The 12,289-nt window shown below is 34.7% G+C and overlaps 1 protein-coding gene across 26 annotated transcripts in view; it reads left to right on the top strand.

Moving 5' to 3' along the window:
* Window positions 1-12,289, top strand: part of ABI3BP (ABI family member 3 binding protein) — a 131,821-nt gene that overhangs the window by 74,353 nt on the left and 45,179 nt on the right. For 17 of the 26 annotated variants that reach the window (XM_088156063.1, XM_088155976.1, XM_088156069.1 and 14 more), the window contains 8 exons: window positions 295-372; window positions 897-971; window positions 3,349-3,429; window positions 6,583-6,651; window positions 9,293-9,340; window positions 9,808-9,882; window positions 11,448-11,495; window positions 12,011-12,085. In XM_088156063.1, the coding sequence (XP_088012189.1) occupies window positions 295-372; window positions 897-971; window positions 3,349-3,429; window positions 6,583-6,651; window positions 9,293-9,340; window positions 9,808-9,882; window positions 11,448-11,495; window positions 12,011-12,085 (549 nt within the window). The remainder of the gene's footprint in view (window positions 1-294; window positions 373-896; window positions 972-3,348; window positions 3,430-6,582; window positions 6,652-9,292; window positions 9,341-9,807; window positions 9,883-11,447; window positions 11,496-12,010; window positions 12,086-12,289) is intronic. The other 9 variants (XM_088155965.1, XM_088155943.1, XM_088155934.1 and 6 more) reach the window with 8 other exon arrangements.

The raw sequence follows: 12,289 nt of genomic DNA, 5'->3' as shown, positions 1-12,289 counted from the left end.
GTTCAAAAGCTCTACTTAAAATCTTACTTGGCAGTGGTTGAGGTCCAGACCAGTTGCAATGAAGGCAGGAGGAAATAAATACCCAGAATTTTTGTACATCACAGACGTGCTGATTTATAGTCACTGAAGTTTTGTGCAGTTCTGAATTTCTCCCTAATGCATACTAAACTGATAAATGTCCAAGCATTAGTGAAATGTGTGTTGTTCTTGTTAAAACATATTTATTTTGCTCATGAAGGAAGAGTTTCTTCCATTAGCTCTTTGCTTTCTTATGACTGTCATCATTTCTTCCAGCAGCAACAAGTGAATCCATTCTGGAATCTTTCACACCTAAAACTTCCTATCCTTTTCAATGGCCAAGGGTAACATTAGGTAATGCTGTTTGCACCCAGTGAAAAACTCTGTGTTTGTTTTAAGCACTCCATCCCATATGAATGCATTCCTTCCACATATCATTTCACATGCATAATCATTCTTTTTCTTGGTTAGAGAGTCTTGTTCTTCCATCATCCATTATATTGATTGTTCTTGACATACCTGTGTGTGAGAACAAGGTGGATTTACTGTCTCAGAGAAGTAAAATTTGTCTCTTGCATGATAAAACACCATCATCCTTTTATTAGTGTTCTGTCTCTTTTATTCCCAATGCACATGCATGTGCTGATTGTCTCTGGTACATAAAGCTTTCAAAATGGAAATTTTAATTGTTTTGGACTCACAGAATCTTAGTGTCATTTCAGTGTCATCTCCATTCCACACTTCAAGATCTGATTTCATCAGCTGGCTTTGACATTTCATACTAAGTTGTCTTCAATATAAACTTGTGACATGTGCTGTTTGTTGCGGGAAATGCTTGGTAAACAATTTTTCATTGCAAACTGAGCTCTTTCTTTCAGCTCCAACAGAAATACCACTTACTCCTTCTAAACCGAAACCATCTGCTACCCCAGGAGTACAACATGTGAAACCTGGTAATTGTGCACATCATTTTCATAAGTTGGTATGCAGAGAGATATGTTCTCTAAAAATATCTAAGCAAAACTTACTAAAAAGGACAGGAGCTTTGCAATACATGAGTATCCTGACTAACTCATCATTCTCAAATTGATCATTAACTGTCATTAACTTGTTAGAGTTAAGCTCATCAGTTTTATGTGTTTGGGTCTAGTGATAAAAATATAAACCAGTTCTCTAATGTTGTAACCTTTTTAAAGGACTGGAATGGGAAAAAATTTTCTGGCTGGCACAAGGGTGTTTTAATATCACTCCTATAAATAATAAATATTATTATTATTTTTATAATCTCCTTTGCCAGTCCCCATTTCCCATTTTCACACAGACATACTATGGCAAAGATTACATCTTTGCTAATATAATTACAATCATTGTGTCATGTATTTTCTGCCTTTTGGTCAAAAAAACAAACCTCTACTAGTTTTCTTTGGATTTGGGATTAAGGGAAATCAATTTGCCTCCTTTAGTGATTCAGGTACTAGACCAATAAATATTACGCTGTGGATTATTTGAGACCTAAAATGTTTCTGTTCTCATGTCTTATAAACAGATCAGTAAAATTAGGAAAATAAAAATAGTAAAAATAGGACCTGCCTTTATTGTCTTTTGTCTCTCGTACAATTAACTGCAGGCACTGATTTTGGATTTTCAGCAAAACTTTTGCCTCTAGAAGTTCCTTTCCGTATAGATTCCCCAGTGTTCATTATAGTCTACATCTTTCTCACTACTCTCCCATAACAGAAGAAAAATTTATTCACTGATTGAATCAAATACAGGATTAAAAATGTCCTGAGAACATAAATGTGGGGAAGGAGGCTTAGAAGCAGACTCTAACACAATCATTCAGTGTGCAATTTCATAAGAAACAAAGCTAGGAGGAGTGTAGGGTGTTACACACAAGAGTAAGGCTTATCTACACTGTTTAAAAACAACTCCCCTGAACTATTGGAATGATAACACTTTGGGCTTCGTGTTGATACAGCTACTGGTCAGTTTGATTACACTCGAATTTTTCTTTTCTAGCCCCTAAACCACCACTTTTGGAGCCTAAAACTTCTCAGACTGTTGAACCAAAAGCAACCCTAGATAATACATGTTTCTGTAGCTGTCAGTCACTCTTCTTTGCAGTCCAAGCCACAGTTTGTACTCTGTTACTTTACCTCATAGCTTTTGCTGTATTTAATCCATTTCTCTGAAAGAAGAGGAAAGTTAGGAGATAAGCATGCAGAAATGTTTTTCTAAACTTAGGAGAAAAAGAAACCATTTTTTTCCATGCAGTTTTGCAAGTTCCATGGTACAGCAAAAATTTTTGTCTTCCATTTCGCTGAGAGCTTTTCTACACCAACAATCTATCCAGGAAACTTGTTGGAAATACAATTTAAATGCCAGGTGTAAAGGTAGCATTGTGAATGCTAATCGTCGAATTCTGAGTGAAGGAGTCCTGTTGTACTAGGTCAACGTGTTAATTCCACTGTTTTATGAATCCTTCTGAATGTCATTTTGGCTTGAAAAACACCTCTCAGTCACTCCATGTCCCACTCCTCTCTGCTGTTTTTGTAGATGTCAAACATTTTTCCACTGTGTCAGTTGCTATGAAACATTTTATTGGAAAGCAGTCTCATAGCACTGCTTCTAAAAATGTACGAAGTTACCTACCTCTGCCTGAAACTCAGTTTGCACTTTATCTGAAGTTAGACTAACAGGCAGATTAACTAATTACAGTTTCAACCTGCACATGTTTGGTGGAAAAAGGGTTTCTAGGACTCATTGTTCTTAATTTTTACCATTTAAATTATACTGCTAGTCTATTTATATTATTCTACTTATATTAGCTACTTCTATTCTGTTAGCAGAATTCAATGACTGCAGTTATGAAGCAGTTCCATTTTTATTTAATTGATTCCATATTCTTCTAGCTGTTTGCCAGTAATTTCTTTACTGTGCCAAAAATCGAGGATATTTCTGTATATTTTGTTTATAGATGTCTTCTTATGGCTTAAAATTGACCTGGAATTCAAAAAGATAAAAAACATTCTTGTTTTATTTCTTAGGTATCTTACTAATATGAGTTTGCTAACTGAATGAGAGGAACATTTGAATGTGATTGCAAGCTTCAATTGCATATTTAAATGCAATTACTCACTTTTACAGTGAAGAGCAAAGGGGTTTTGCTGGAGTAGTGAATTCTTAGGAAGGTTTTTGAGAAGCCTTCTTGGCATATCTGATTCTACCATTTGCTTTTGTTCCCAGTAGCCATTCATTGCCTCATATGATTTTTTTTTTTTTGTGGCACAGTGGAAAGCATAAACTTATAATCTAGTATATTTCTTTCAGCTCCTAAAGAAGCAAAACTCCCTACTTCTGCATCTAAACCTAGACCATCTGCCAGACCCCAAAAGCCACGAACTAAACCTGGTAACTAATTTCCATAGAAACCATTTGTTATAGTGTATTGCTTAAGTAGTGCATTTTAGCTTGAATTTCTTCTGTGTGAATGTGAAGTTTGGCACTTAATCATCAGAAAGGTGAGGAATTCCTCTTTGAGGCATAATATTTCTGTATTGGATTAAAAAAAATAGAAGCAAAGCAAGAAAACATAGCTTTTGTATCCCAAGTCACCAACTCATGCAGCCTGACATCAAAGCAAAATTATTTCTGCTTTTCATTTTGAAATAAGTTTTCCAACTTAGTTCAGTATAGGGTCCAGAAAACACAAATTCTACTGTTTTGCTGATGGTTATGGCATCTTACATAGAACCATAGGATTTGTATTGATTCAGTGATCAATAGTGCATATGCAGACTTACCTGAAACTGTGAAAGCAGGAGTGGAATTTTGTTCTGGAATTTGTAAAGACATATTTTGTGATCCCAAAATGAAGTAGCACCTTCTAACCGAGGTGAAATTTGGTCTATGATGTATGGCAGAGAATAAAAGACACCTGGCATTTTCTGGACTTGAAGAATAAATAAATACAGTTGTAAAAATATTTCTAGTGTTACGTGGTTTGTAATGAAATTAGAAAGCTTGAAATTGCAGAATTGTTTATTGTAAGAATATATTACTCAATGCTGGAAGAGATCACATGATTTTATTAAATTCTTTCCAGATTCCCTGCAAAGTATTTTCTGCTCATAAAAAGAAATTAACTCTCTTCAGAGCAAATTATTCCCTGTGAAGCTTGTTAAAGGAATGGCAGTTATGACTTGGAATTGTCTCAGAATACTGTGCATAATTAGTTTTTTATGCTGATTATAGCTCCTACATAATTTTTAGTGTAGGAAAGCCAGTGTTGTATTGCAAGAATAGTTACTTTTGTCTCTGCTGTAGGTCTCTATGTCTGAATATAGATCTGAGTCCTGCATGTTGTTTTTTGAAATGGTTGAGAAAAAAAACAACTCGTTTGGAAACTGCTGCATAATTTTTTTTGTACCCTGGGACTGCCAAGATCAAGGTTTTATCCTGGTGTTTCCACACTGAGTGGCTCTATAACACGTTTCTATATGCCTACAAAGAAAGTGGCATTGTTCCATATTTGTACAGATGTCTCTGGTTTTTTCTTTCCCATTAATGGTCTCAGGAATCATTCAGGTAGAATCCTAAGACACTTTTTACTCTTGATGAAGCTTTTCATGATTCTCTTGTAAACAGGTAGTGAAACTAGCATGTGTTCTGATGTGACAAAATATATTCTTGTTCAGAAAATATTATTTGAGCCATAAAGTATGCAATGCATGGGGATAAGCTGGCTTTTGAGTAGGTGGCAAAAAAAAAAAAAGAGAAGGAGCCTGCCTGTGTTCCAGCATCACATGGAATTCAGCTTAAATTAGAAACTTGTGTCATGAGAGTGGTTGTCACCTTTCCCTAACAATCAAAATAATGAACAATATATGCCAAATTAATATTGAATTAATGACTGCTAATAACTGCCTTTAGGTCAAGCAATCAATTTTGGCTTTTATTATTGATATGATTTTTGTGCCGTTTCTGGTAAAGTATTTGCCTTTTTTGGCTGTGGAGAGAAAAAGCTTCATTTAAAAAACCCCAAACATTTAAATGATTTTCAGATTTTCTAGCTAACAAACTATACATTGTAGTGAAAGTTCAGTTTCATTCTCTTTCTTAGTATTTGCGTAATAATATTTGGGTGAATCTGTTGCCTGCATGAAAAATAAGGTTTTGTTGCCAATGTGATCATGCCCAGCCTTTGTCCTCCCTTTTACTATTGTTAGCATGAATACCTCTCTCTGAACATTCTCCATTTTTCAGAAAAGGAAATTATAATGAATTTTCTATTGTGCACTCAAATGCGCTGCAACACTTTCTTTACAGAAAAATTTTCAAATATCTCCAGGGATTGAGATTCCACAACCTCTCTTGGCGTTTACTTAAATGCACAAATTATCTGTCCTGGAGCCATTTTTGAGTGTTTTGTCTTCTTAGAATAATGGCAATAGCATCAAATATAAAAGCTGTCTAAGCTATAAAAAAAAATGTCAGTAAAGAAAAGAGGGGAAATTTAGAATTCTGAAATAATTCAGTCTTTTAAACTTAAACGCCGTCCACCCAGGTAAACCACCATAAACCTTCACATGGGTAAATAGAGACTTTTAAATTAAGAATGTGATTTTTCTATCTAAACTGACAGAATTTTGGACGTCTTACGTCTCAGATTTGACTGTATTTAAAATTTTTAAGGTTACTTCCCCTGAAATAAGTGTACTTGTGAGTCTTAAACTGCATGTGAATATGACAAATTGTTGGTATGTCCAAAAATATAGTTTGAGGCACATTGTACAATATTTATCCATTACTTTTTCTTTCCTAATTAAAATCTGTAGGGAGGGACAGAGGCTAAGAGTCAAAACAGAGAAAATGAAGCAAAATTTGAAGGATAAGCACAGATTACTCAATGATTGTAGATGTATTTATGAATGAAAATAGATTCTGTTTGTAAAGGCACGCTAATAACAAACAATTCTACCAATATTGACTTCAAAGTTCTTTATAGTTTTCAGAGTGTTTGGAGTTTTTTCCTTTCAAACCAAATTAAGTACTCTAGATAGAGATGGGAAGCTTCTTGGCTTGATGATCTGATCTGCAGTGGCTCTAGATAATCTGCTGGGATCTTCAGCCTTGTTTTCTGTGACTTTACAGTTATTTACACCTGAAGCCTTTCACATCTCTCCTTTGTATCACTGTGGGAGAAACCCAGGAAAATTAATATAAATATTTACCAAAGAAAATTGAGTTCTCTGGAACTGTTTCTTTTCAGTAGTCTACGGCCATGACGAGACCTGATAAAATTCAGTAAAGCAGAAAGGTGAAGCTTTAGAGAGCTCATCTCCCAGTGTGTTCCTGTAGCATAAATGCACTTTTTTCTTCCAAAAGCAGCAAAAGTCACACATGGTAATTTCAGGAAATTTATCATTTACTCAGTGTTTCCATTTGAAGAGTTTTGAAGAGGTGAGTTATAACTGGGAAGCAATGCAGCTGAGCCATACCAGCAGCTGAAAGATAAATACAGATGCACGTGTATATCTCTTAAGAAAATTCTCTTTATTCCAGCAGCAATCATTCCAGTGTCAGTCACTACTAGGAGTCCCTACACATATGAACGTCCAAAGACTGCCGAGGGTAATGATTATGAGTCATCCTTCTTTTCATTGGTCTGATAACATGTGCAGTTGAAAACACCATTTCCTGGAGGCTTCTTGCTTATTCATGTGTGGTCCAAACCCAGCAAATGGAAGTATCATCTTGGTGCTTTATTATGTCTCCATGTTTCTAACATGGAGATGTCTTCTAAAAGATAGGATATCTCTTAAAAGTTTCACTTACATTAGAAGAGGAAAGAGTAAGAATTATTTTAATAATAAAGATTTTGTGGAATATCGAAATAACATAATCTAAAAATTACATTTAAAACCACATACTGCTGAGCAATTCCTGCTGAAGGAGTTTTGTGTCACAGTGCTTGATAATTTCCCAAATGTGTGGAAAATACTGCATTTTTTCAATTAATATACCCAAAGTTGTGTTCAATTTAAGAAAATAAAAGTAATTTTATTTTAAATGAGGAGAACCATTTATATAAAATAATACATGGCCTTTTTTTAGTATGGGAATATATATTAAGTGATGTGTTAATATATAAATTTTTTATGCAGACTAAAAATAAAGGTGTCTCCTTTGCAGTGAGCCCTGAAATGCTGTATCTAATTCAAAGGAAAATTTGAATCTCTGTTTGCATTTACTGTGCAGGTTGTATTCTGAGAAGGGCTTCAGGACGTTTTCAGCAGTCTAGCTTTGGTCTTAAAAATCTGGATGAAGCTGACTACATATATGATACTTCACAGTACAAGGACAGCTTTAAAACTTACTTAAATGATTTGATAAAATAGATTCAGCCAATTAGCAACAAATCACTTAAACTCATAGTTTTCAACTGCATCAAGTTCTACACCATTAAATACTCCCAAAACTCCTCTAATGACATTGGTTTGTCAAGGTCAATGTCACATAACAACCTTTTCGTAGCCTTGCTTGTTAAGTCTCTTTTCTTTGGCTTTTGACTAAATTATGAGAAGTTAATTTTGCTGCAGAAGAACATCTAGCTCTTTGATAGCCCATCAAAGGGAAAATCATCGCTTGTTTTGTTCATATCCAACAATATTTCATGCATTAAACACACAGTGCAATTTCTTTTTCTATGGTTATTCATTGATATGGACAGACGGTAATTTCCTAGACTTCATTTCTTCATTGCTGAATGTGATTTTTCATTTACTTTCAGCTTCAATGCTGGTTTTCACAAGACAAAGTTTTCCCATTATCTAAAATACACATATCCTCACTTTTGAAGCCCAAATGTTCTGCTAAGATCAAAATACCTCAAGCTAAATCTGATAAGGCACTTCTTTTGAAATTATGTACTTTATGGCTTGCAGAAAGTAAAGAAAAGGAAAACTTAACCTTTTTTTTTTTTCCTTTTGGTGGGGAGAAGAGCCATTCCTCTTTTGGGCTATTACCTATACAAAAAGAAACCATATTGCTCCAGAAGACAGTCTGCTGACCTAACAAATAATATAAATTTCTTTTTATTATTGGAAGCTGTTTTTCTCTTTGTAAGAGCTGACTGATTTTTCAAACACAACCTGAAACTAGAAATTATTGTTTTATAGGAAAAGATTTTGAGTTTGAATTGCAAAGGTAACTGGTGAGCTTGAATAATGGCAAAGTCTTTGCAAACCAGACATATGTAGTAAGAACATTTGAAAAATTAGTGACTAGTTTGAGATTTCTATGGAGTATCTGGCCACTGTCAGTAGATGTCAATGCTGGTTTTTTTGGGTTTTTTACCCCATTAGCAGCAATATTAATACTACAGAATACTGTAACTGTGGATGTTAATAGACATGCAACAAATACTTCTGTATTAAGCCCCTCAATTGCAATCAAAGTTTTATAGTGTTATTTACTGTGAAGCCCATTTTTAAAATGGGTAGATGCATAAGGGAGTTTGGGTAATAAGTGGGTGTGGGTTATAGAACAGGTTCTATCTATGTGTATCTGTGTGTTGTATGCTACTTTACTTGTTACTGCCTTGAGAGGGAAGAATTTATGCATTACCATTATTTTAATATATTTTCTTTATTGCCAAGAAATTTTTATAGATTCTGCCATCTCATAATTTTTTTGCCCCATTTGGTATAGTTTGTGACCAGGAAAAGGGCATGATATATTGGTTTTGTGATCCGAATTGTAAGTGGATACAAGAAAAAACTAACAGGCTTTATCAAACTTTTTTTTTTCATATAACTTATAAATACAGCTCTACCAATATCAGTCTTTTAGTCCTCTGCTTAATTGCTCACTTTAGAGGAAAAATTCAACTGTTTTGTCATGGTCAGCACACTACTTTCAAGTAACAGAGTTCAGTTTGGGGACTCCTGACATTCTGTATATCAAGAGTCCCTTGCTGTCTCTGAGTTTCCACATGTTCATGAGTATCCATATATTTTTGCTTCTATTTGTCATCTATTCGTTGCTTCATTTTGCACATATTTGCTTCTGTTGCCACCAAGTTTGCCCAATTACCTATTTTTTCTTTTACCTTTATTATAAAGAATTTTAATTGCCTGTGGTTTAAAAGTCAGCTTGAAGACCCATATTACTGTGGTGTTATTTTAGTACCTGCCTTTCTACTTACCACTGGAGTAATTTCAAGTTTTGGAGTGTGTTCCTTACTCACTTTGTCACACTGTTTCTGTTGCAGTCTTGGAACCTATTACACTTAGAATTGAGCCACCAAGGTCACCCATAGGTAATAATATTTCCTTGGCAAGCTGTTGTGTTTGCTTTATTTACATCACAGCAAGCATCCCTGAAGTTAGTCACCTTATGCCTCAGGATAGTTTCATTTAACCTCATTTTTCCTCTAGGTAATTATCTTGCTTGGCATTCAAAACAGTTGGGTGTATTGCTCTCTTCACAGCTGAAATGTCTCCTTTATAAAAAAAGAAATTATGCTGGCAGCTCTGAATCACCTTTCTCATAATTATGCTTGTTTGCGCTTGTTCCAGTTTTTATTTGAAACACACAAACTGTGCTTCAAAAATGACTAAAATTCCACTTTCTTGCTTAGATTGTTGTAAACACATGGAGAGTATTACCTGACTTGCCTACTTCTCAGTTGCAGGTGTGAGGTTTCTGTGCTTGTGTGTTCAGCTGGTATCAGATGCTAATTGCTGTGCAATTTAACCAACTTATTGCCCGCATTTTCTCTTCCAGCTCCAAAGGAGACTCAACGTGTTCCTTCTAAACCTAAAACTTCACCCAAGCCTCACATCCCACAAGCCAAAGATGGTAAACTGCTTTGTGATTGTTTCTAGTACAGTTATTTTGGATTGAAATGTATTTATGAGCAGCTGTTTAGTTATCAGAGCCAGTTAAAGCAGAATGGGGTTCTGTTCTGTGTTGTTCAGTGATTTAATTGCAGTTTTCACGAGTAGTGACATTTGCTAGGTATTGTTTCACTGAGCAAAAGAATAAACTTCTATTTCAGGGCAACAGGATGAGAACAGTGTTGTTACACTTAGATTAACCTTGCTAACTAAAGCAGATACCAAGGAATTCAAGTGTGTACTGAGGCTATTTGGGGGATGTAATTCTTTTCAACATTGCTTTGCATTGTTAGAATAAATCTGTTTCCCTTCTAAGCCACAATTAATTAATTTAATATCATTATTATTTTCTGCATGAGGGGGTAAATTGCCCAGTTATACAGGCATACTTAGTATTTGCTTATAAATATTTATTGGCATTAATGATCCTTTACACTGTAATCCAAAATACTGGGTTTTTAAGTCATTAAATGTGAGAGCAGTTGAATTCAGTGGTCAGCAGAAAAAATTGCTTTCTGTCCCATACTCTCCAGTAATATCAAGAGAAAATTGCAAGGGTCTCAAATATCAACATATGTTATCTTTTGGTAAATGTAAAAAATTTAAGGATAAACACTTTATTGAAGACCTTTCAATTGTAGACATAGACCAATATTTTTGAAATCTGATGTTGTCTATTAGATGTGATTTCCTCATGTAGCAAACAGTCAAAATCCTTGTTTTCTCATAATTTTTTAACCATGGCATTTGATTACAAAGCATTGTTTCCAAATTAGATCTTAAGATGCAACTTCTTATACACTCAGTTTTTTACCTTTGTGGGCATTTTTCATTGTTATGGTAGTCTGGCCTTTTCAGAAATGGTTTATAGTTTTGTCACACAAATGTTATGAGCTTGTATTGATTTGTATTTAGAACAAACAAGCAAACAAACCCACAAAAACTCTAACAATTTGCTGTTTCTTCAAGAATCTGTAATATACAGAACATTTCTACAGCATCATCCTCTTCTCTTGTAATTGTCTTAAAAGATCCAGAGACATTTCTTCTTTTTTAATTGTAATCCATACAGAATTGACACATCAATTTCACATCCTTGCGGCTGCAAACCACCCAGTTTTATTTTAGATCCATTCCATTCTACAGCTGAATTGTATGACTGTGCAATATAATACTCCATATAATGCTCTTTAATAATAGTGTTTAGTAATAATAATACTTCTTAAAGTGCTGTCAGATTCCAATTGTGTTTATAGAGTGCATTTGAAACACATCACCAAGGGGAGAGATTCATGTCCCTAAAAAGCCATTTTCTGAATAACAGAATGATAATATTTGGATATTTCATTGAAGTCTATGGGAGAACAAAGCTCACACTGTGTTGAACATAACACTGCTTTCCCAGATACTATTTGTAATGCAACTGTTTGTGTATGAGGCAGTATACAAAGTGTATGATTCAGAAAGTAGTGCTAATTGTAAATTTTCAACTTTCAAAACATCTTTTCTGTTTTGTTTCTGATACAGTCCTGGAATCTATAACACTTAGACCTGATCGACTAAAACCAACAATAGGTAACAGTTTTACCTACAGGGTAAATCACCTGGGGACCATCACATTTATTTGCTTTTTTCTCACTGAGCATCACAAGCATTTCTTCATGCACTCCATTGTCATAATTTTTTTACCATTAAAGTTCATCCTGTAAGGGGTAGTTTGGTACTTTTTCGCTAACAATTCATAATCATATTTTTCTGTTTTTTTCTCACATAAATGTGTTCTGCAAAGGGGATGGAAGCACCACATCCTGCCTTTGACTGCTTGTCTCTATACTCCATTTCTATCATGTGCTGCTTCACCTTTTATACTGGCCTTGTTTTATATTGTCCTATTACAAAAGTTTTCCATCAGCACTGGGGTTTGTTATGCACCACACGTTCATATTTCTCCATTACTCAAGTTTTTGTTATTCCAAAGGGTCCCAAAGACATGTGTTCTTCTTTAATGTTATGCTTTGTGTCAGTATCAGTCCTCAAAAAATTCTAATAGTTGCTGTAGTTGCTGCCTTTTTTTTTTTTTCTCCTGTCAGTTCCTAAAGAACCACAGCATGTTCCTTCCAAACCTAGAACATCACTAAGCCCAGAGGTGCCACGAACAAGACCTGGTAAGTTCATTGTTGCTTTACCATTTCTTCATGACACGTGTCTTATGGATTCTACTGTGATCAGTGGAGCTTCAGATTTCTATGTATTCCTTGGACATATATTTTGGAACATTCCTTGAGTGATAAAATATGTAGAATTTATAAGCACCCTGCTAAGTTGAAAATATCTTCAGTTCTTTATTACATTGTAAGTCACTGCAGCAG

The sequence above is a fragment of the Sturnus vulgaris genome, chromosome 2 (assembly GCF_052056855.1).
Source record: "Sturnus vulgaris isolate bStuVul1 chromosome 2, bStuVul1.hap1, whole genome shotgun sequence".
Lineage (NCBI taxonomy): Eukaryota > Metazoa > Chordata > Aves > Passeriformes > Sturnidae > Sturnus > Sturnus vulgaris.
The sequence above is the reverse complement of the archived record's forward strand: the minus strand, read 5'-3'. Positions and strand labels throughout refer to the sequence as shown.